This window comes from Bombus huntii, chromosome 17, assembly GCF_024542735.1.
Source record: "Bombus huntii isolate Logan2020A chromosome 17, iyBomHunt1.1, whole genome shotgun sequence".
Taxonomy (NCBI): domain Eukaryota; kingdom Metazoa; phylum Arthropoda; class Insecta; order Hymenoptera; family Apidae; genus Bombus; species Bombus huntii.
Window position 1 is genome coordinate 3,450,606 of NC_066254.1, and position 22,706 is coordinate 3,473,311.

Here is a 22,706-nt window from a genome sequence, read left to right on the forward strand (position 1 = left end):
ATCTGTAAAATTCCCATAGCAGCAATATGAATTGTACCATTGCTCTCCCATACTAATACAACGTAAGAGGATACAAAATGGAACACGAAACGCCCCTCTCAACGCTGCAGACCCTTTTCCTACATTGTATGAAGAATTGTTATTTACAAAAAGCATTTACGCTTTTTGTTCAACTCTCGGACGCTGGCTCGTCTTCACCCAACGCTACTCGTCGCTTTATTTCTCCGTGTAAAAAGCGTCACAGGTAAACAACGACGCAAGAAACACTGTATTTCTTCAAGGAAAGTCTCAGACTGTTTGAAATTACATTGTGAAGCAAAGTCGAAGCGTCGAATTTCCATGTCATAGCTCTAACACACGCACGCACACACTGATCCTGTATCATCGTCTTTATAGCAACGAGACTGTTTCAGAGACAACGGGAATCGTAAATTCCCCTTACGATTCGATAATCGACGCCACGAAATGATCGATCCCCTATTTCGATTAGGATAGTAGAGATAGTTCAATTAAATATGACGCTGATACAACAAGTTATAAATCACAGTTTATTCCAACAACTTTGTGAAGAAGATAGTTACGCTGGTGCGCGTGTGTAAGTTAAGTAAGTGACTGATCTAAGGGTGGAAACCCGGTCAAAGGATGTCGACTGTTTGAAAGATGGAAAATCAGCCAAGTTCGGTGACGATGCTGTGGCGGAGGAAAGCCGAGGATGGGTGTGTCCAGCGCACGGGATCATCGGATTTGTCGATGACAATTTTGGCTAGGAGAGCGAGGGAAATAGGCTTCGTTGTTAATTGCTTATTTGCTATGGTGGTGGGTGAGGAAGGATGCTAACCGCCCTCGAGATAAAGTTGCTAGTGGGAGGCCTCGTGCGTGAGAAAAGGCAACTTTCCCGCGTCAACCCGCGGTGGACGATAAACTTTAGAAAACAATTCAGTGAAAGAATATTTGTTCGGTCTGAAGGACCTTGACTAGAAAGTTCCTGAGATTTATGGAGGGTACTTGAGACCATCGAGGCTACGTAGTAAGGATCTGAAGACATCCGACTACCATCTTGCCCGCGGTGTGTGGCCTGGTTTAGGTAGAGAGTCGGCCGACGTAACAGAGACCATTTCGTTACATCGGAACATTTCACATTTTTCTACTGTTCCCAGCATCCGAGATATCCACGTAATTTACATAATTTTCACTATAGTGTTTTTATTTTCCTATGTCCGAGTTCGCGGCTCTTCCAACGTGCATTTCTCCTAATTACGTCGCGCCTACGCCGCTTTCCCCATTTTTTAATTAACGTTAGTTTCATACTGAATTCTCATAGTGAAAATTCGAATAAGACAAGAAATTACACTAATTACGTAGAATAATACATGGCGCGTGAACACTAATGAAACACGTACGCGTTCCAAGCGGAAAAGAGCGTCCCTTACTCGACGAAATATTACGTCCGGATAATAGAGCGTTCGAATAATACAACGTTCGGATATTAGGCTAATGGGTGTTCGAATAAGGGAATCTCTAACGTAATTGCCGGCTCTGGTCTGCTGTAATTAAACTTGAAAATTTACTACATTCCACGTCTCATCGTGAACTATTATTTGGCAGCAAATTCAGTTGGAAAATCGAAGGACCGAAAATGGACGAAAAACTGGTTTAATCTTCGCTGTACTCTTCGTCGATTTGCTGAATTTTTTAATCGTAACAGTGCGTTAAAAATAGATGATCGATAAGTCACTGGCTTCGCAAGACACGGTTTTGCGGATGCGTATCGTCGCTTGGTTTGCGCTGGTAATGAACATTTCAATCGACGAGTCGGTGCACCGAAGCGACGCGATTTGGCGCCATTCCAGGGCCATTAAAGCGCGTCTTATGGCCTTTTTGCCTGGCCTTGCGTCGGCTGCACTTTTGTTTGGTCGGCTGACGACAATGGGAAGATGGGAAATAATGAGAAACGTCTGGCCAGTACCCGCGACGCGTATTCGCGGCTACGTGGACGAGATCAGACGTCTGCACACCGAATTCAAAAGCTCGAGTATATTGAACGAAGGAAAAATAAAGGGACTAGAGACGAAGCGCGAAACCCTTATGCCATGCTCGTTGCCTTCAATTAAGTCGGACCTGAAGCGGATGCACCTGGACAAAAGGCCCCGGCCTTTGTTCATCTCGACGAGGCGATGTCTTCGCGCCGTTTAAAGACCTGTCGGCGATTCCAGGAAGCTTGCGTTTCGCAGAGAAACCAAATTTACCAAACTGTCGGCGGCGAAGATGGTGTCACGTAAAATTAAGGCTTAGGTTTTAAAGACAAGAAGGTAGAGCCGTAGCGCAACTTTATGTTTCTTTTCTATCGAACTTTATTAAATAACACAACTTTATAAGCACAGTTTACGCGACTGATCTGAGAGATGTCGACTGACGAGAGTTTGTAGTTTCAGTGCCGAGGTGTTCTCGTATTATTACGGAAGAAAGCTCGGTGTGGGTGTGCCCTTTGAGCTAACAATGCGGATTCGTTGTTCACACTTTTCGTTGGGAAAAGTGAGGCTAACTATCCGCGATGCCAATTGATTATAGCCCACGTTAATAAACGAAAATAGGAGGAGGAAGCCTCCTACGAACGTGGCTCGTAGGCGACACTGTTCATGGGGAAAATCAGCTTTCCCGTTAGGTAAATACCCGCTTCTCCTCCGCAATTTGTACGAACGTATAATAAACCTAAGGACTGTTCAAAGGACCACTCATAAACCAATAACACTTACAGGGTTAATAAACTAAAATTTAAATTAAATTTAAATTAAATTTCAATTTTATATTAAATTTTATAATAAAATTTAAATTTAAATTTAAATTTAAGTTTGAACTAAGTTTAAATTTATGGTGGGTCCTTGAGGTTATTGAGGGTACGCGGCGAGGACCTGCACACGTCTGGCCTCAGATGCGGATTGACGTGACAATGGCGAGTTTGAAAGTAATCGTTGCACGTGTCTGCTTGAAAATTTCTTAACGCTTGCTTGAGATTCGCTAGAAGAATTATGGTACGTATGATGGTTTAGCTTGCTCTTGCTGTCATCTCGTAGCGAGTTCATCCGCGAACGAAGGAAGAATCTGCAACAACAAGCTGCAGAGGAGCAGCTTGAACGTAGCTGCAAGTTGTATAACACTGGTATTCCAACTTCCTTGCTTGCAAGGATAAGCAAGACCATAAATCATCTTCCAAAATATCAAGACTACTTTAATCTCCAGCTGAATACACCCGTGTCCACTAATAGTAAAGCTGTATGGCGATGTAATGATAGGAAAGAGAGAGGAGGACGAGGAAAGGGAAGTAGGTTCCATCCGGCAGTTGCTGGTGGACTCATCAGCGAAGCTTCTAGGCAGACTTGAGCTGTAGACACGGTGATAGCAGAGGTCAGGCCAGAGGATTATGCGCATTTGTATGAAAAGGATAGTTAGGCGAGGACTTTCGAGAATTGCGTTTGGTATGCAAACTCCGGTGGCGGGCGTGGAAAGCCACCATAGTTCACGTAATGCTGGAATCAATCAGAAATTCACATCCTAATGTCAGCCTCATGACTATTAAGCGCAGTCTAATAAACCTCATCTACGCGCAATTAATAGGAAAATGTAAAAAACGTAAATTGAAGCGCTGCACAATGAAATTAATTTGGAAACGAAGCTCGAAGAGTCTGACGTACCTACTTGTCGAAGTGAATTAAATTTGAAGTATCCAACGTAGCTATTTATCGCAGTTAACCGTTGGAAATTAATTTGTTATTTTTTAATTAAATTTACTAAGCTGGAAATTGCAGGAACAAGCATAATCCAAGCAAGTGGAAATTGTACGTACAACTATAATCCACGAAAGTGGATTACTTGCCTAATGGATGTTTCATGCGTTCAGAAATTCAACGTACCGCCTCCTTTCGCTTTTACAAATTTGTCAATTCTACGTTAAATAGAGCAACCTTGCTTTCGCCTAATAAATTGACAATAAAAATACACGTTGATAACAGTTGCATAATGAACTTGAATGTTAATTTATCTTACTATTCGTAGTACTATGATGTAATATATTTAGGGGTGTGTAACGAATCTTCATTCGGACTAGCCATCGTTGTTGTACGACAGAGATTATGTTTACTGGTATAAATATGATTTTTACAGAGTTCGACAAATAACCGTGGTGATTAGACACTCGAGACGTTAACGACAATGTTCTTAGGTTCCATAACGAATCCACGGTCAACGGGCTAGCTCTTTTGAAGCACAAAGTAACGTTTGCTGTGACGCTCGGTATAATACTGCGCGTAAAGACGATGTGAAAACTCTGCAAGGTGATCGCAAGAATAAAAGACTGATGGAAACTTTCCTCTCCTTACGATCGCGTTTGTTCGTTGCATATTGGCCGGGGATACCAAGAAAATTCCAGCCGCCGTTGCTAGACAGTCCCGTTTAGCAGCGACATTGCTCCTGCCCGGGGTTTGATTGTCAATACAACGCGTGTCCCATAATTTTGGCACTTCTCTGTTAGGTAAAAACGTCCATCCCGTGACCGTGGCTACGTTCGACGACCGGTTGTGTCACCTCGAGCCCAAGCCCACTGTCACAAATCTCGGGCAAACATAATCGGATTGAATCATAACGACTGCCTCTAAGTTTCGTTATTTAAGTACAGCTATAATAAACAGTGTATCTTCCCAAGAATTGCACAGGGTAGGCCCCGATGTCCTTTCATCTCCGACATATATAAATATACTTACAAATAAATTTTACTTAACAAATTGAAACGTAATGAATGTCCTGCAATCTGCGTTAATTTGTCACATGCTCTACAAAGTGGCGTGGGTTTCTACACTCTGACCATACGCTTAATCGTATTCTTCCACACGACGTTGTGCTGATCTTCTAACATATTAGGTCACGTTACGTTTACTCTCTGCTTTTTATATTTTCAACCTGCTATTTATCTATCGGTTAATTATAAATTCTTTACGCTGTTCTGTTGCAGATAAAGCGCCATCAGAAGCCTCTTTCAGAGGGACCGAGTATCTCACGATAAATCTGAGCAAAGGGGATCCGATCCTCAGCACGCTGGAATCAATCAGCTTGCAATTTAAAACCAGGCAACCGAATGGACTACTGTTCTATTCCGGTAAGTTCAGCGAACAAATTTCTTTCCACAATATTTCCTATTTACTTCTCTTCAAACATCGAGCTCATCAAATGAAAAGAGGGAAACATCTTCATACGCAGCGAACATTTCCCATGGTTAGTTCGAAACTCGTGTCATGGTCCTGATCGAGACTATCAGAATTTGTCGTTCAGGCGAGTCTCAATCGAAAATTCATCGGAATCATTCGATCGTGGCTTATTTAATGCAACGTATTGCTCGTAGAACGTAGCGGCGCCCTCGTTTTTCCATTTATCCATGAAACTGGCGAAATATTCAAAGTACGTACTTCGATAGAAAGTCGCCGCGAGCAAAGCAAAAGTCATTTTATAAAATTCGTGTAAAGCATCCTATGAATTTCGTTGGTTGCGCAGCGGAACCTCTCCTGCGGCTTTCCTATGGATTAAATATACATGAAACCAACGAAATATTCGCATCGGTCGCATTGCAGGCACTGCTTCTTACAAGCTCTCGGTCGCCGTGCGACTGAAGCCACTCGAGGTAAAAAGTAAATGTCCCTGGCGTGCTTCGTAAATTGCTTCAAAATTGCGGATGCTCCGCCCCCGTGAAATTATGTCTTGAGGAGGAGGTTCAAGTTTCCAACTACAACTGAAATCTTGTTCTGACGAAAGGCAGCTGCGTGGTTAGAAAGACGCTTTTAAAACAGCGTTCGTAGAATTTAAAATTGCCACCAGGGGTCAATGGGCTAACGATATAAGCAGCAACACGGAAGGGGAAATTTAAAGAGCCGAACAAATTTTCAGCGCAAAGTAGCGAAGATCTTTCAAAACAGAGTATTATATCGAAGTATACGCTGCGGAGGAATAAAATATAGACGAGTGGTATTTTAATATTTTCTATTTCATTATGTTCATCGTCTATTGAATTATTCCGCAATTTATTTTTCATTGTTTCAATTGATTAAGTTTGTCCACGTACAAGAGAGTTCACTTACAACTAGATGAATCAGTGAAGTTGCTTGATATTTGGAATGTAGTTTCTGGTAGAATTTTCAATAGTAAAATCTACAGAATTTAAATTACTGTCACTGATTGTTAAATTGTACATTGAATTATTCCGCAATTTATTTTTAATTGTTTCAATTGATTGAGTTTGTCCACGTACAAGAGAGTTCACTTACAACTAGATGAATCAGTGAAGTTGCTTGATATTTGGAATGTAGTTTCTGGTAGAATTTTCAATAGTAAAATCTACAGAATTGAAATTGCTGTCACTGATTGTTAAATTGTACATTGAATTATTACGCAATTTATTTTTAATTGTTTCAATTGATTGAGTTTGTCTACCTACATGCAAGTTCACTTATAATTAGATGAATCAGTGAAGTTGCTTGAAATTTGGAATGTAGTTTTTGGTAGAATCTTCAGTACTAAAATCTACAGAATTGAAATTACTGTCACTGATTGCTAAATTGTACATTGAATTATTCCGCAATTTATTTTTAATTGTTTCAATTGATTGAGTTTGTCCACGTAAAAGAGAGTTCACTTACAACTAGATGAATCAGTGAAGTTGCTTGATATTTGGAATGTAGTTTTTGGTAGAATCTTCGGTACTAAAATCTACAGAATTGAAATTGCTGTTAAATTGTACATTGAATTATTCCGCAATTTATTTTTAATTGTTTCAATTGATTGAGTTTGTCTACCTACATGCAAGTTCACTTATAATTAGATGAATCAGTGAAGTTGCTTGAAATTTGGAATGTAGTTTTTGGTAGAATCTTCAATACTAAAATCTACAGAATTGAAATTGCTGTCACTGATTGTTAAATTGTACATTGAACTATTCCGCAATTTATTTTTAATTGTTTCAATTGATTGAGTTTGTCTACCTACATGCAAGTTCACTTATAATTAGATGAATCAGTGAAGTTGCTTGAAATTTGGAATGTAGTTTTTGGTAGAATCTTCAATACTAAAATCTACAGAATTGAAATTGCTGTCACTGATTGCTAAATTGTACATTGAATTATTCCGCAATTTATTTTTAATTGTTTCAATTGATTGAGTTTGTCCACGTACAAAAGAGTTCACTTATAACTAGATGAATCAGTGAAGTTGCTTGAAATTTGGAATGTAGTTTTTGGTAGAATCTTCAATACTAAAATCTACAGAATTGAAATTGCTGTCACTGATTGTTAAATCGTATTATATAAAATTGAGGGGCACAAAAATTCTAATTTTTAAGTATTGAACTATTGCCTACCGTCGATAGTTCTGATATCGCTGAAAAGTATAAGATAACTTTTATTTAGTTTTATTATATTACGCGAACGAATATAAATAATATTATTTATCATAATAGACACATAATTTCCTCTTGACAAACCCGATGTAGCTCTAGCAGTTGAATTCAGTTTTTGTGTGATCGTATTATACGTATTTATTCATACGATGGAAATTGTAGAAACCGAGTATGTAACCGTATTTGTAATTATAATATCGCACACTGTTGTTGAACAAAATATTTCAGCTTATGTTAATTGTTATCTTCTACTTTATGACGCTACTTTAAAACAATTATTTCCATTTCAAACTCCGGAATACTATGGAAATTAATTATGTAAGATAAATATTCACGTTAACATGGGAGTAATATTGATTATATAAAATCCTGCAGACAAAATGATTTAATTTTCCTAATTTTCCATAACAGAATTCTCCGATTGCATATAATTAACAATATTTTTCTAAATGACTCGTTAAATCTATTGAATTGGCAACTAAGTGGTTGCGGATATTGTCATAAGGTGGTAATGACAAAACCCGCAATCACTTTACCATGGTCAGTTACAGTCAGCGACATTTCCAGGAACCTGGTGGAACCCGATTAGCTGTTCTCTTTGTCTTGCCTTCGCGAAACACAGGATTCGCTGCAGTCAGACGCAGAGCCAGTGTCACGTAGATGCTGCAGCTAATATCCCGCTGCCGATAATTAGAGAAGCGTAGTTGGCGGCTTTCTTATTGACGTCGGTCCCAGGGGAATCCTCCTTTCTGATAACGTATCGGCCTCTGTGCCGCTCGGATTTCGTTGCAGAAGGCTGGATCCGAGTATGGCGAATGTAATATCTCACACGTGATCTTCCGTTCCTCGTTACTCGGTGTGCACACTGTAAATAGAAGCGGATAATCACAATCCCGTGAGCATCGGAGAATTGGAAGAAACAGAGATGACGATAATTGCAATTAGGGTGGAACCGGTGCGCTGCCACTTTCACGGCGGTTTGCTGCGTCGATACAGCCCTCGATTATCGAGCTTTGGAGTAGCTGCTTTCGAGGATTCAACGATACATTGTGTGGTATTACGAGCGGGGCATCTCCTTTTTTTCCATTTTCTTGTTTTTCTTTTTTTTTTTTTTTTTCGTTGCTCGAAGGGCGAGATTGGTATTTTTGCGGTCGCTGTGTGATGGATGGCTGCAATTACAGAAATATATCGTGTTAGCGGACCGAGGTTTTTAAGATAGAACGGGCAAACGCGTGAGTGACGGCTATACTTGGCCCGCGTTCGTTTTTCATTCGCTTCCTATTATTTTCTCGTACGTTTGATTGATACGTCGAACTTTCGCCGATCGTACGCTCCATCAGAAGATTTTGTTTCTAACGTTTGCAACGATGTACATCGAGATATAATATCGTGCGATGCAACGATTAAAACGACGGAACTAGCAAGTTGCATTTCCACCTAGAGAATTTCAAACGATCGTTTTCTTGCCTGTCGATCGCCAGCGATTTTACATTTCCATGCGAACGCGATCAAAGAAATCAAAGCGAAATAGACCAATTTACTTTGGGTATTTCACCTACCATAACCTTCCTGCATTTGGCTTTCTCGTTTTCTGTACAAATACATGAAAATCCACAGTTTAATGATCGTGATTCAATGACGTAACAGCCAGAAACGGGAGGACGTAGATCTCGCTCGTAGCGCGATGTTCAGTCATAAAGATCGGCAACAGAAAACTCGTCTCGGTAGCGTGGTCTTGTGCACCGGCAAAAATGTGCATAATTTAAGCGGCTGACCACCGCTACAGCTTATCTGGGGAACAAATAAGCGACCTGGGGCCAGTACTGCGGAGAGGGACGACAGAGATGCGACGTAGCAAAGTAGAACACGCGCCGTGTGTGCAATGAATACATCTGCATATACTTGCGTACATGTGTGTATACCTACACGCGTACAGCGTTACGTACAGCGAGAGTCAAAAGTGAGTATACCCTTTACAAAAATAAAGTTCGCCTGACATTGCCTTACACGCGTGTACGGTTGCACGAATAAGCAGGTTTAATGTTCAATCTACCATTTCTTTCGCAATACGTGGCACGCGGTCGTTTGCGTTTCTAAATTTCGTGGTCTTCTTCTCTGTGACTCGCACGAGGTAGCCTGGCGCCCATGTGTTCGGTTTGAGGATCACTGTGCGCCCCGCTGCTTAGGCCGACCTCCTTTCGCTCGTGTAAGGAGGTCTGCTCGCGTGCAGGCGTATTTTCGTCGCTGTTTAATCGCCAATAACTAAAGAACAAAGCCGAAAACGCGATTTTTGTATTCTTGATTTTCGTTCTATTTTGGCTTCAAGAATCAGCCCTTAAATTTTCTGACACCTGTATTGCCAAACACCCTGTATATAACAATCCTATTTCTATCGTAATCTGCATACTTCTCACACGTGTAATACGTACGCCTCGCGTACGCACTTTACGCTTGTTCATTTTTCAATTTACACAACCATAGGTGTAAGAGTTTTTGAATAAATCCCATGGCTTTGAGGCGCGTATATACTCGCAACTGACTCTCGCTATGCGAAATCAAGCAGGTTCGAGTGTACTTGACAAGAACGTGGAAACTCGATTCCCTGGGAAACGAGGTTCCCGAACAATAAAATGTTATTTTCCATTTTCTACTTATTTTGGCGCGCACAGCCGAGCCCCGCGTACCCGGCTGACCGCGTTACGCCCAACGACCTGTAGACGCGCGTGTTACAGCATTGCGGAACGTACTCGCGCGAACGCTAGCGTATAGATTTCGAGTTCACGATGCCGCAGCCTCCTCCTTCTCTCTTTCGCCCTGATTTCACCTACGATGCAGCTGCACCAGATACTACGTTTCGCTGGTCGCGATACTTATCGGCCAATTCTACTTCTGCTGAATATCTCGCGCGTTAATCTGCCCTCGCCAGGGATATCGTGCGCGTTATCCCGTGAAACGGGTGACTAATTTAGCGCGCGCCACGATTATCATAACGAGAGTGCAGGAAGGTTTTAAAGCGCCACTTTTATCGCTTTTACTTCCTACGGCCGGAGAGTGTGTTTTTCGGGCTTAAAGGCCAGGCTGATGGAAGGGTTGATTTATTTTTGAGATGCGGCAAAACGGGCTTGCTTTACACAAGGATGTGCAACGAGGCAGAACGTGTGGGTGTTAAGATGTTTGTGTTGGGCTTTATACGTCGAGGTTTCTCACATAGATCAACGTACCTTAGGCTTGGAAAAGTTGGCAAGATTATGCAAAATATTATTATTAGAAATTTATCAAAGCCTGACAATTTATATGAGAAAATTAGGATTCCCGAAAGATTATAATATCAAACTTATAAAATTTTTACAAATTACGAAACTATGTTTCTCGCGAAATCTTCTTTCAGATATCGTTTTTCATAGCTGGCGTAGTTACGCGAATGGCACACATACGAGCATTGTACACCGAATGTACGTGCATGCAACTTTCTCACCGACAATAATTTCCAATTCTGCAAGTGGCAAACATAGCTACGTAGTATACAATTTAATTTCAGCCCGCTGTATAAACATTTTGTCCTAAGAACATGACAGCGTTACGTTCTGCAACGAGATAAAGCGAAATGGCAAGACACAGAGTGGAGAAATATTCAACGGCCGATTTGGTTTATTCGAAAGAAATATCGTGCTATTGTAAGGCGATTCTTTTTCATTTTCATACGCCGTTCGGAATGCAGTTCTCCATGTTTAGCTTCATCTTCATTCACGTCTCATAAAACACAAGGTGTTTCATAAATTTATATTTATAAAAGCTTTTTTGTTCAAACAGCCAATGGACGCAATCGCGCTTCCTGCCCAGCCGGTAATTAACAAATTTCTATTTTTATTAGCTGTTAATGTTTCATACCGACATCGATGATTTCTCTTCCGTTATCTCATCTTATTTTCAAATTCCCGCCGATAAGCATTTGCCAATGAATTTACCGCTCTCTACACTTCTGCCATTTCAGTCTCGTTCTCTGTGTCTTTACAATACAACGACAACACGTTTTTTTTTTTTTTTTGACATTGTTTCGCATTTCAACGCTTCAACGTAACAGCCTATTTCTATTGGACTGGCAACTAAGTGACTGCGGATCTTGTCATAAGATGGTAATGGCAAAATCCGCAATCACTTAGTTGCCAACTCGATATTTACAGTATAAACATTTTTGCTATTTTCAATACATATTTCTGAATATTTATACTATGTTACGGACGTATTTATGAATATTTCTAGTAGTGGAAAAAGCTTGAAAATTCTGAATATAAAATTCTCTTATCTCAATTATTCTCTGAAATATACAGGGTGGTTGGTAACTGGTGGTACAAGCGGAAAGGGGGTGGTTCTACGCGAAAAAAGAAGTGGAAAATATAGAATACAAATTTTTCGTTCGAGGCTTTGTTTTCGAGAAAATCTACTTTGAATTTTCGCTCGGTACGCGTACGGTACGTTATAATGGATCTCACTGTAGATCGTTGTCTCGATGGATATTATCGCAGTTTAAGTTTGTTTTCGCCGTAACGGAAAATTAGAAATACGTAATGAAATAATATGAAGTAATCATAAAGTTTATTATTACAAAAATTAAATGGCGATAATATCCATCGAGACAACGATCTACAGTGAGATCCGTTATAACCAGACGCGATAAAGTGCACGCGTACCGAGCGAAAATTCAAAGTCGATTTTCTCGAAAACAAAGCCTCGAACGAAAAACTGTTATTCTATATTTTCCACTTCTTTTTTCGCGTAGAATCACCCCCTTTCCGCTTGTACCACCAGTTACCAACCACCCTGTATAATTTTAATTCAAAGATTTTTAACAACTCGTGCTACTAAGTGTAATAAAGTTTACGCCATTGCTAGGCAAATTTTATGCACAATACTAAGTTCGTAGTGCTTGAATGTAATATACACGAAAGGAACAAATAATCAAGTTAAAAGTTTCAACCACTTTGGACTTCGATATGAAGTTCCACGAAGAACTAATTGTATTAAAGGAGAGTTGCGAAGAATAAACGCATGAAGGATGGTTTTCGCAAGTAAAATTAAATGGAATTCCCATTTCCGTTTGTTTATTTCCTGCGATATATCATCCCTTTTATTTAATATTTATTCGATTTGCCAACATTTGCAACTCTATCAACTGTTTATTTTTAATCGTCAGTTCCATCAACTAACTACGATAACTCAATTTATTATTTTCATAGATAACACGATATTTGTAAGAAAAGAAAGAAAACTAAAAAATCGTATAGTTAATAATTATTTGGAAAAATGGTAGGACGATTGGCAAAAGTCAAAGCTCAATGTCCAATTCTATTTGTTTGAATCGATCGATTTACGCGAATAGAAGATGATTTAACACAGATTTTTGCCTGAATTATAAAACATCGTACGCTTATTTGACTTTTATACGCCTCAGGATATCCGAAATGTATAACAATGCTATCGCAAAATATCAGAAACTATCGGCAATTACCGTGTGCATAAATATATCACATAATCCTTAATTGTTGCGTTCATTGTAGCAGATTTATCTGGTCTTCTAATTTAGAATCAAACTACGTTATTATACTAAGCTACGGCGTTCAGTTGCATGTCCAACTTTACAGCGATATCATCTTTTTGCAACTATATACAACTCCATTACCCGGAACAAAGTATTTCGCAGAATGTGCACACTGCGCAGAGTTACGTCCACGGAGAAACTCAATTGCACGACAACAGATTTATGCGAGAGAACGAGGCAAACCTCGTGGAATTTCGAACTGTAATAAAATATAACAAACCGACGAAATGCGTAAAGTATCTCTTATCTTACCTGGCTCGTGTATTATCTCGTAAATTTGCGATTAAAAAATTGTTTCCGAAAGTATAATAGCGCGAACGATGAGCTAACGTAATACGCACGAACTGCACGCGAGTTTTTATTTTGTATATATTGTTTTTTTTTTTTTTTAATAAAATATACAACAAGTTTACCGGAATACAAGGCAAACATAATACTAAATTTCATTCATATTACTTTTTACTCAAATTTCCAGTTTCCATGGTAAATGGTAATTTATTATTTTTCATTTTTTTTTTTTTTCATATTTATTCAAGTTTTGGATAGCTGCGTAGCTAACTGGTTCATCTCGATATTATCAGCTCGAGGTAAAATTTTCATAAACGCGCGTACTATCGTGTTGGCAACGAGTTAAATATAAGCAAAAATATAAATAATAAATAAAAATACTGAGAAATATATCAGAGAAATACAGGCGCGTAAGAGAAGCAAAGAAATGTTGGCAACTAAGTGGTTGCGGATTTTTCCATTACCATTTTATGACAAAACCCGCAATCACATAGTTACCAACCCAATGTATTGTACCATTTTATTTAATTTTTGTCAGTGAACGTTTTAAACCTTAGTAGATATTTTTGTACCTTTATGGGTTATTCACAATTGTTTACTTCAAGTTGTTTAATTTTGGAACATTCTGTTTCAATTTATTGGGTTGGCAACTAAGTGATTGCGGGTTTTGCCATTACCATCTTATGACAAAATCCGCAGTCACTTAGTTGCCAACCCAATATATTGTACAATTTTATTTCATTTTTGTCGTTGAACGTTTTAAACCTCAAGGGATATTTTTGTACCTTTATGGGTTATTCACAATTGTTTACTTCAAGTTGTTTAATTTTGGAACATTCTGTTTCAATTTATTGGGTTGGCAACTAAGTGATTGCGGGTTTTGCCATTACCATCTTATGACAAAATCCGCAGTCACTTAGTTGCCAACCCAATATATTGTACAATTTTATTTCATTTTTGTCGTCGAACGTTTTAAATCTCAAGGGATATTTTTGTACCTTTATGGGTTATTCACAATCGTTTACTTCAAGTTGTTTAATTTTGGAACATTCTGTTTCAATTTATTGGGTTGGCAACTAAGTGATTGCGGGTTTTGCCATTACCATCTTATGACAAAATCCGCAGTCACTTAGTTGCCAACCCAATATATTGTACAATTTTATTTCATTTTTGTCGTCGAACGTTTTAAATCTCAAGGGATATTTTTGTACCTTTATGGGTTATTCACAATCGTTTACTTCAAGTTGTTTAATTTTGGAACATTCTGTTTCAATTTATTGGGTTGGCAACTAAGTGATTGCGGGTTTTGCCATTACCATCTTATGACAAAATCCGCAGTCACTTAGTTGCCAACCCAATATATTGTACAATTTTATTTCATTTTTGTCGTCGAACGTTTTAAATCTCAAGGGATATTTTTGTACCTTTATGGGTTATTCACAATCGTTTACTTCAAGTTGTTTAATTTTGGAACATTCTGTTTCAATTTATTGGATTGGCAACTAAGTGACTGCGGGTTTTGCCATTACCATCTTATGACAAAATCCGCAATCACTTAGCTGCCAACGCGATATAATCGCGGCTATCGTTTCTCAGCCTCGACGCTTGCCAGTTTCGAAATTGCTGCGGGACACCAGGGTAACTCGTTATCTCGCTCGTTGCCGAGCATCTTGGCTCCTCTGGGCCGCGAACGGAAGGCTTGTTTTACCTTGGCACAGCTAGAGACTACGATGCACGCGTGATGCAGTTAGGCGTATGCAAATGGCCGGCTGCAATTAAGTCTACGGTGCAGCCTGCATTTTTTACACGCCTTAACTCCGGAATAATTAGCGTGCGGTCACGGTTTAAATGCAAATACCTCGGCGGCAGGAGACTTTCAGAAATGGCCGCGCTACGTTTGGTAAAAATGGCACTCCGAGGATGTGTGTCACAAACCGTAACAAATGATTTCTTTTTTCTTCCTCTGTAAGACGACGTGGTAACCAAGCAATAAACAAATAAATCGATTGTAGGAAAATGGCAAGTTTACGTGAAAAGATTGCAATTCGAATTTCTGACAGGTGTCAAAAACGACGCGAATGTTTCCAGCCGCTGTTGGTTTACATTCGTAAGCCTTCGTCGCTTCAAATTAAATTAATTAATGTAGAAACGATTAAAATAGAATGAAAATATTATTCTAAATTATTACGACGCAAATCTGCTTTACTGCACTCGGTCTGCGTTACCATTTAATCGTCGTTTCCGAGCTTTTCAATTATTCTACGTATTAAAGCGTAGGACCATCAATGTTTCGCTAATTAACATTCGCTCAAAATATTCTCCCATTTGCTTATAGTTGTTTGTACACGAGAATTCGTAAATCAAAATTAATAAATTAGATATGCAAATAAATGAATAAATAACGATACGACACTTTATTACCGTGCTGTACAAAATTAGTATGACAGTGTTGCGACTATTTTCCATTAAAAATACTCAGCTGATTTTCCTACGGAAATATCTAATTTAGTTTGATAAATGTTTAGTAGGTTGAATAACGTGTTTGTACTTTAATTATTGCGCTGATATCTACGCGCCCTGCCATTCTGTGACGCAAATAACGAATATTAATTGTTCGAATAAATACGTAGCGGCGTGTGACGAATATTGATTTAGTCGTAATATTATTATATCGATATATCTTACAATCGAATTATTGAAGAATTCGTTTTCCAAATTGGACATTGCGTGTTACTGTTTTCGACAATAATTCTGATTTAACGATAGATACGTTCTAATGCAGCATATTGCAACAGTCTGCATTGTACGAGACGGCTATATCTTAAAAAATATCTCTCGTGTCACTTGGACAGGTAAAAATCACAACGAGACAGCACAGGTGTTTATTCCATTTATAGAAAATTTAAATTAGTGTCTTTCTGTTACAGACACGTCTATTACAACGATGAATCTTTATACAAACATGAAACCTAATCTCTTTTATGACACGTTGTGATCTTTATTTTGACAGAATAAAATGGATAAAATAATATAAAATGGAAAATGTTGTGCGTCCATTGTTTTCTTCTAAAACGAAAGAAACTTTCCGGACGACCTGATATTAAATACGCGCGAAGTAAAATATTTGTTATATTTAGAATATGGAAGATTCTACGAATCTCTATTTAAAATATAGTTGACACACTTCCATAAAATTTCCATAAAAATTTCCAGCCAAATAATAACAAGTCACATCGGCATATCTATTTTTATTTAATTCCACGAGTTCAAGTACGTAAATTTTTGAGTTGCTTTTATTTAAAACACATCGCCGTGGATTGAAAGGAAATTTACAGCTTACGGATCACAGCTGGTAGTCTTGAATTGCAGATTGTCATAAACCTGCATTTGTTTCGTTAGCAATCGTGTAACGTGCGCATTTCCAAGCCTAATTTGGTACTTTTTTTTATTACAATGCACGGATTTTATTACTCGTTTCAATTTTTGTAATAGTTTGTTAAATATACGTACGTGTATGTGTAGGTAAATATTTGAGATGTTTCAACGTTAAACAAGATATTTTACAATTGTACATTTTCAATGATAAAGATATATTTATCTGCATGTTGATTAAAGTAGACAGTTCTTTCGTGGAACGTTTCATCGATGGATATTTGTACAATAAAACGTAAGAGATTTGCATTGTTAACATTTATGAAAAACATTGTGAACGAGGCTTAACGACGAGTTCATAGGACTTACGAGTTTAAATTAGTTTGTATATATTTGAAATAAAGGTCATTGGTGGTCATAATTACGTAGACGACAAAAATAAAATAAAATTGTACAATATATTGGATTGGAAACTAAGTGACTGCGGACTTTGCCATTACCATTTTATGGTATTTGCTTGGCAATTGTTTGCTTTGAGTTGCTTAATTTTGGAAAATTCTGTTTCTAACTCAATATATTTATAATTTTATTCCATTTTTGTCGTTGAACGTTTTAAATATTTAAATGGTAATTTTTGTACCTTTGTGGGTTATTCACAATTGTTTGCTTCGAGTTGCTTAGTTTTGGAATATTCTGTTTCAATTTATTGGGTTGGCAACTAAGTGATTGCGGATTTTGCCAAAAAATGGTAATGGTAAAGGTAATGGTAATTTTCCAAAATTAAGCAATTCGAAGCAAACAGTTGTGAATAACCCATAAAGGTACAAAAATATCTATCAAGGTTTAAAACGTTCAACGACAAAAATGAAATAAAATTGTACAATATATTGGATTGGAAACTAAGTGACTGCGGATTTTGCCATTACCATTTTATGGTATTTGCTTGGCAATTGTTTGCTTTGAGTTGCTTAATTTTGGAAAATTCTGTTTCTAACCCAATATATTGTACAATTTTATTCCATATTTGTCGTTGAACGTTTTAAATATTTAATGGTAATTTTTGTACCTTTGTGGGTTATTCACAATTGTTTGCTTCGAGTTGCTTAATTTTGGAATGTTCTATTTCAATTTATTAGATTGGTAACTAAATGATTGCCATAAAATAGTAATGGTAATTTTCCAAAATTAAACAACTCGAAGCAAACAATTTTGACTAACCCACAAAAGTACAAAAATATCCATCGAGATTTAAAACGTTCAACGACAAAAATTAAATAAAATTGTACAATGTATTGCATTGGAAACTAAGTGACTGCGGATTTTGTCATAAGATGGTAATGGTAATTTTCCAAAATTAAACAACTCAATGCAAACAATTCTGACTAACCCACAAGAATACAAGAATACCCATCGAGCTTTAAAACGTTCAATTATCGCATTTGCGGCTCTAAATTTCAAAATTACAATCCACGCAATAATTTCTTTCGCCACTAAGAAATTGCACAAATTGCACAATCGCATAATTGTTAAATATAACTATAAACGTAGAAAGTAAAATGTTATCCATAGAATATTTCTTATAAATAATAGTAACGACCGTTATTAATTATCAAATGATCAGGGGCAAAATTAACAATTTTTAAATCATCGTTTTTTGTGAAAATTTCCATTGGCCCTCGTGGTTATCGTTGTTGCGTAGAGGAATTCCTAGAAGTGTCCCTCGGGACGAGCCGTAGTACGTCAGTCGTAGTTAAACCATTGAGCGAAACGCGCGTATTTCCATAGTGCGTCTCGTGTAATTGAGGTTCCTGTTACGATCTTCATTTATTCCAACGTAAGTTTTATTATCCTTTTAATGCAATTCGCCTCTGGCAAGTGCCAATTCTTTCGAGTAGAATTTTACACGAGCATGCTTATCGAACAAAGATATTTCTAAACTGAAATTTCGTACAACTCTGTACAACGAACATCTGAAAAACGTATAATGTACAATTCGATTGACAGAAATGTAATTCCCAAAGGCGAAATCGAGCCTATTCTCTAATTCTAAAAATCTGTTTAGTTACGCAACTCATTCGTATTTAAGCGGTTTGAAACGTTCCGCGATCGACTATATTCCCCAGAAAATGTCTCAATTTCTACTAAAATATAGTATGCGTGTGCATGATTAGCGTTTACTTTTCGATCGATCAGTTTGGCTTTCGCGTGGCATATTTTCTGTAAACGTTTCAACGTAGTCGTTACGTGGCAACTGTATTTGTTCGATTGAAATTTCAGCAGAATTATTTTCTCATTTATTTTCGTTCTATCCAAATCAGAATTCCTCCTTCTAAAAACGTCTTTGCATAAGTATCCTTCGACAGATTATCCCATAACTAAATATTATAGCAATAAAACGTATATTCTTAATTCAAGGAAAACAAACTATCGTCGCGATCAAACTATTTCAACCACAAGGATTATTTAAATACACTGCGATACTCTGTCTCAGAACGTTTAGGAACAGGTCTCCCAGCAATGCGTGTCCTTAAAATTGATTCTTCACTTCGTAACGAAACAATGTAACGGAATAGAATAGAAATTGGCAAATAGAAATTGTCTGAAAAAGGATATTGTTACGAGAAGGGAAATAGCAGGAAAACGGAGTAAACCAATATGAGATAGAAAGCTGCAACGAATTGATAAAACTCGTCCATTTCACGGTTACAAATCTGCTCAGCGATAATAATAAAACAGTATTAACCGCGGGAAAACAAGCGGAAATAATGTCATTTGCAGCGCTCCGTTTTCACCAGCCGCGCTTCAAACGATAGACTGAAAAACGGACGAAATAAAAATACGACGAGAAGGAAAAAGGAAAGGCAAAAAAAGAGCAAATATAGTCTCGTCAAACTCTCGACAATTTCTCTCGGTAATCGAGCTCGTATCGGATTAGAACTTGAAACGACGTGTATAAATCGCTTGTATCCGCTTACCATTAGTTTGCCTGGTTTTCGTTTCCGGTTTGACTCGGCCAGAAACACGAGCAAAAGAGACAGAAAGACAGAGAGAGTTGGTCGTTAATAATTATCATGGCGAACGAACTGAAAAGCCCGCGGATTATGCTCGGTATATCGGCGAGCTCGTTACGCGCACGAGGGATTAAGACACGGCGAACGACACTTTATTTTTATTGTTTCCGGGTAAAGGGCGCAGGCGAGTCTGCGGCTTCGTATAATTATGCTTGGGTTACAGACCGGATTAAATACACGTCCGGTCCTGTGTATCTTACATTTACGCCGGATTAACGCGAATTATAATCTCGTTGCGCACCTTCGCTCTTTACGCGCGCAAGGGTTAACGAAGTTACGTATTAACGAGAAATCAGAGATAGGAATATGTTACTGTTTGCGCGATTATCGTTTGTTGGCCGTGCGGTTTATCGAAGTTCGCCTATGGCACAGCCATCGTACACGGAAAACGTAGAACAACGCGAGTAACGCGTTTCGTCGCACAGCCCAATTTACGAACGTACAGTTTACAGTTTGGAAAATTCACTTTGAAAATGCCGCTACACGACGACTTTTTTGTTTTATTAAAATTTACGATCAATTCTCGCGTTGAGAATTTTCAGTAATTTTTCTGGCGTGGCGCAGTGACATGGCTAATTATTTGTAATAAGTTAATACTTATTATAGATAAGTATAAATAGGGACGACTTAAGCTGGCAATTTTGCGTCTACGATGAACCGATCTTTCGACATTACGAGGCCTCAAAGGGTAACAGCCAGTTCATTGGGATTAATTTTTCTTTGAGATTGCACGCCAAACGCGAATTTCCCTCGTTTTAATCCACCGGACTGTTTCGTATTAAATATGTTTTATTCTAAGAATTCTCAAATTCTTGCCACGCGAGCTTCGTGTTCGCTAGGTCCGCGTGTTATCCTACGTTCACTCGGGCCAACTTTCGCTACGATTTCAAAGCAGATCAATTTGAATCGCGTTTCGGTTTCCACTGGCTGCTGACGAAACCACGAGACTGTAACCACAAGCCTGCTGTTTAATTCACGTCAAAGTAACCTAGCTTTTTTTCTTTCCTTGTGTCATTGCAGGACAGGGAGATGATTATCTGACCGTATCTCTGAGAGACGGAGGGGCAGCCGTGGGCATGACGTTGGCTAAAGGAAGATTAGATCTGCACATAAAGCCAGTCCGAATCCGGTTCGACGATAATCAGTGGCACAAGATCATCGTCCTGAGGAAGGTTCAAGAGGTAATGAGATTCATTCGTTTCATCTCGTTTCCACAGGCTCGTGAAATGGATTGAATTTTATGAAAATTACAAGCAACCAATGATACGACGAGTAGTCGTGAGTACTCGGACACTTGTTTACTTTTCACACACATTTTGCAATTTAATGTACAGTGTCACAACTGATAACCACGTACCGACGAATAAATCCTGTGCATTCTCTATTATTAATTTATCGTTATCACGTGGTAAAATTGCTTTTAAATAATTAATGGATACGAAATAAAATAATCTCATACAGATTAACAAATATCGACAAAATTTTTCGACGTAACGTTCGCGCAAAAGTCATATATCCTCGGACTTTGAAATACACACCAAATAAGAAAGCTTTTTCGAAAGCTACGTCGCTACCAGTTTAAGAAATAATTAGTTGATATTAAGAAAAAATGACTCTCTTTTGATTTACTTTTGTACGATGATTTCGACGAAATTTCGATATCCATAGCGTGTCGCTGTTGTGAATGCCCCTTGCGTCTTGGATTGCAATAATAAAATTCTGCTACGTATTGGTTTTATAAGCAGACGATATGTATCGCTTCTGGTCATTAGTTCACTCATTAATTTATACAGTTTGCTAACATTCGTGTGCTGTTACTGTAAATTGACTAAAGTATACCTGTAAGCCACTTACCTTTTCCGGTAATTTCGTGTCGCACGTGTAATTTGCTACTTTGCCGTGGATCAAAATCGACGAAGCTTCCACTGGGGAAGAGCTTGCCGCTTCTAGCGTGCATTCAATTGAATATTTTAAATCGCTCGTCACACGCGCTCCCGTTTCCTCCATGTTTTATTCAACGCCGAAGCGAATAATAAGCTTCTGCTTGCGCGCATCCAGCCCTTTTAATAATGATTCTCCAGGAAGCCAGAGAGCTTAACAAGTTTTGGAAATATACTTGCACGCTGGCGTACTTCTGCATTCGCAAACAAACCGCCTGCTCTCCCCGTATTTGCTCCGTGTCTTCTACCTTTTTTCGCGACACGACGATATCAGTTATCAAGAAAATTCCGAATCGATCGCTGGATCGCTAGATGCTGGCGCTAGAAATGCCACAGCAGTCAAAGCGACTGGTTCCACAATTTTATAAATGTGTCAATCCTCTTTTAGGGATCATGGACCCAGATGGATTAATAATAGCAAAAATGTACTACATAAAATATGCTATTATCACGTATTTTTCAAAGACCAGTCATTTTCACTGGTTTTGTAGAAATAGCCTCTAATTCTAGTCTTAAACAGAGATTTCGCTCACGGGTACTCTACTTTGGATTCTTCGCACACATATTATGCGTATTACCTGCATTGTATGCATTTTGTACCTTTAACCCTTTGAGCGCCATGAACGAGTATATGCGTCCTCACACAACCATTGAATTTAGGCTATGAACGCACATACGCGTTCTCCACCTCACATTCTGATGATTTCGTTGAACAAAAAAGAACTGATTATCAAACCGACAAACCAAAACGAAAACCAAAATGCGTAGCAGACTACAATGTCTTTCGTAAAAAATACATAGCCCACGATGTGCTTCTTCGTAAAAGGGTTAAATTTCTTTTAAAGACAAGTCTCGGAGTAACTTTTCAACGTCTCAGATCTCTCAGATCTTTCAGAAACGCTCGCTCCATTCTCGATCGTTCATCAACCGTACAAATTCTCGCTGCCCGGATCTATCGTCCGCTTCACTGCGATTTACCGTTTCGAGAATTCAAAGCCATAGATAAA

At 38.4% G+C, this 22,706-nt stretch overlaps 1 protein-coding gene across 11 annotated transcripts in view; it reads left to right on the top strand.

Moving 5' to 3' along the window:
* Positions 1–22,706, top strand: part of LOC126874906 (neurexin-1) — a 598,322-nt gene that overhangs the window by 280,055 nt on the left and 295,561 nt on the right. For 7 of the 11 annotated variants that reach the window (XM_050637402.1, XM_050637400.1, XM_050637401.1 and 4 more), the window contains 3 exons: positions 5,003–5,146; positions 11,243–11,275; positions 20,780–20,940. In XM_050637402.1, coding sequence (XP_050493359.1) covers positions 5,003–5,146; positions 11,243–11,275; positions 20,780–20,940 — 338 coding nt within the window. The remainder of the gene's footprint in view (positions 1–5,002; positions 5,147–11,242; positions 11,276–20,779; positions 20,941–22,706) is intronic. The other 4 variants (XM_050637404.1, XM_050637408.1, XM_050637409.1 and 1 more) reach the window with 1 other exon arrangement.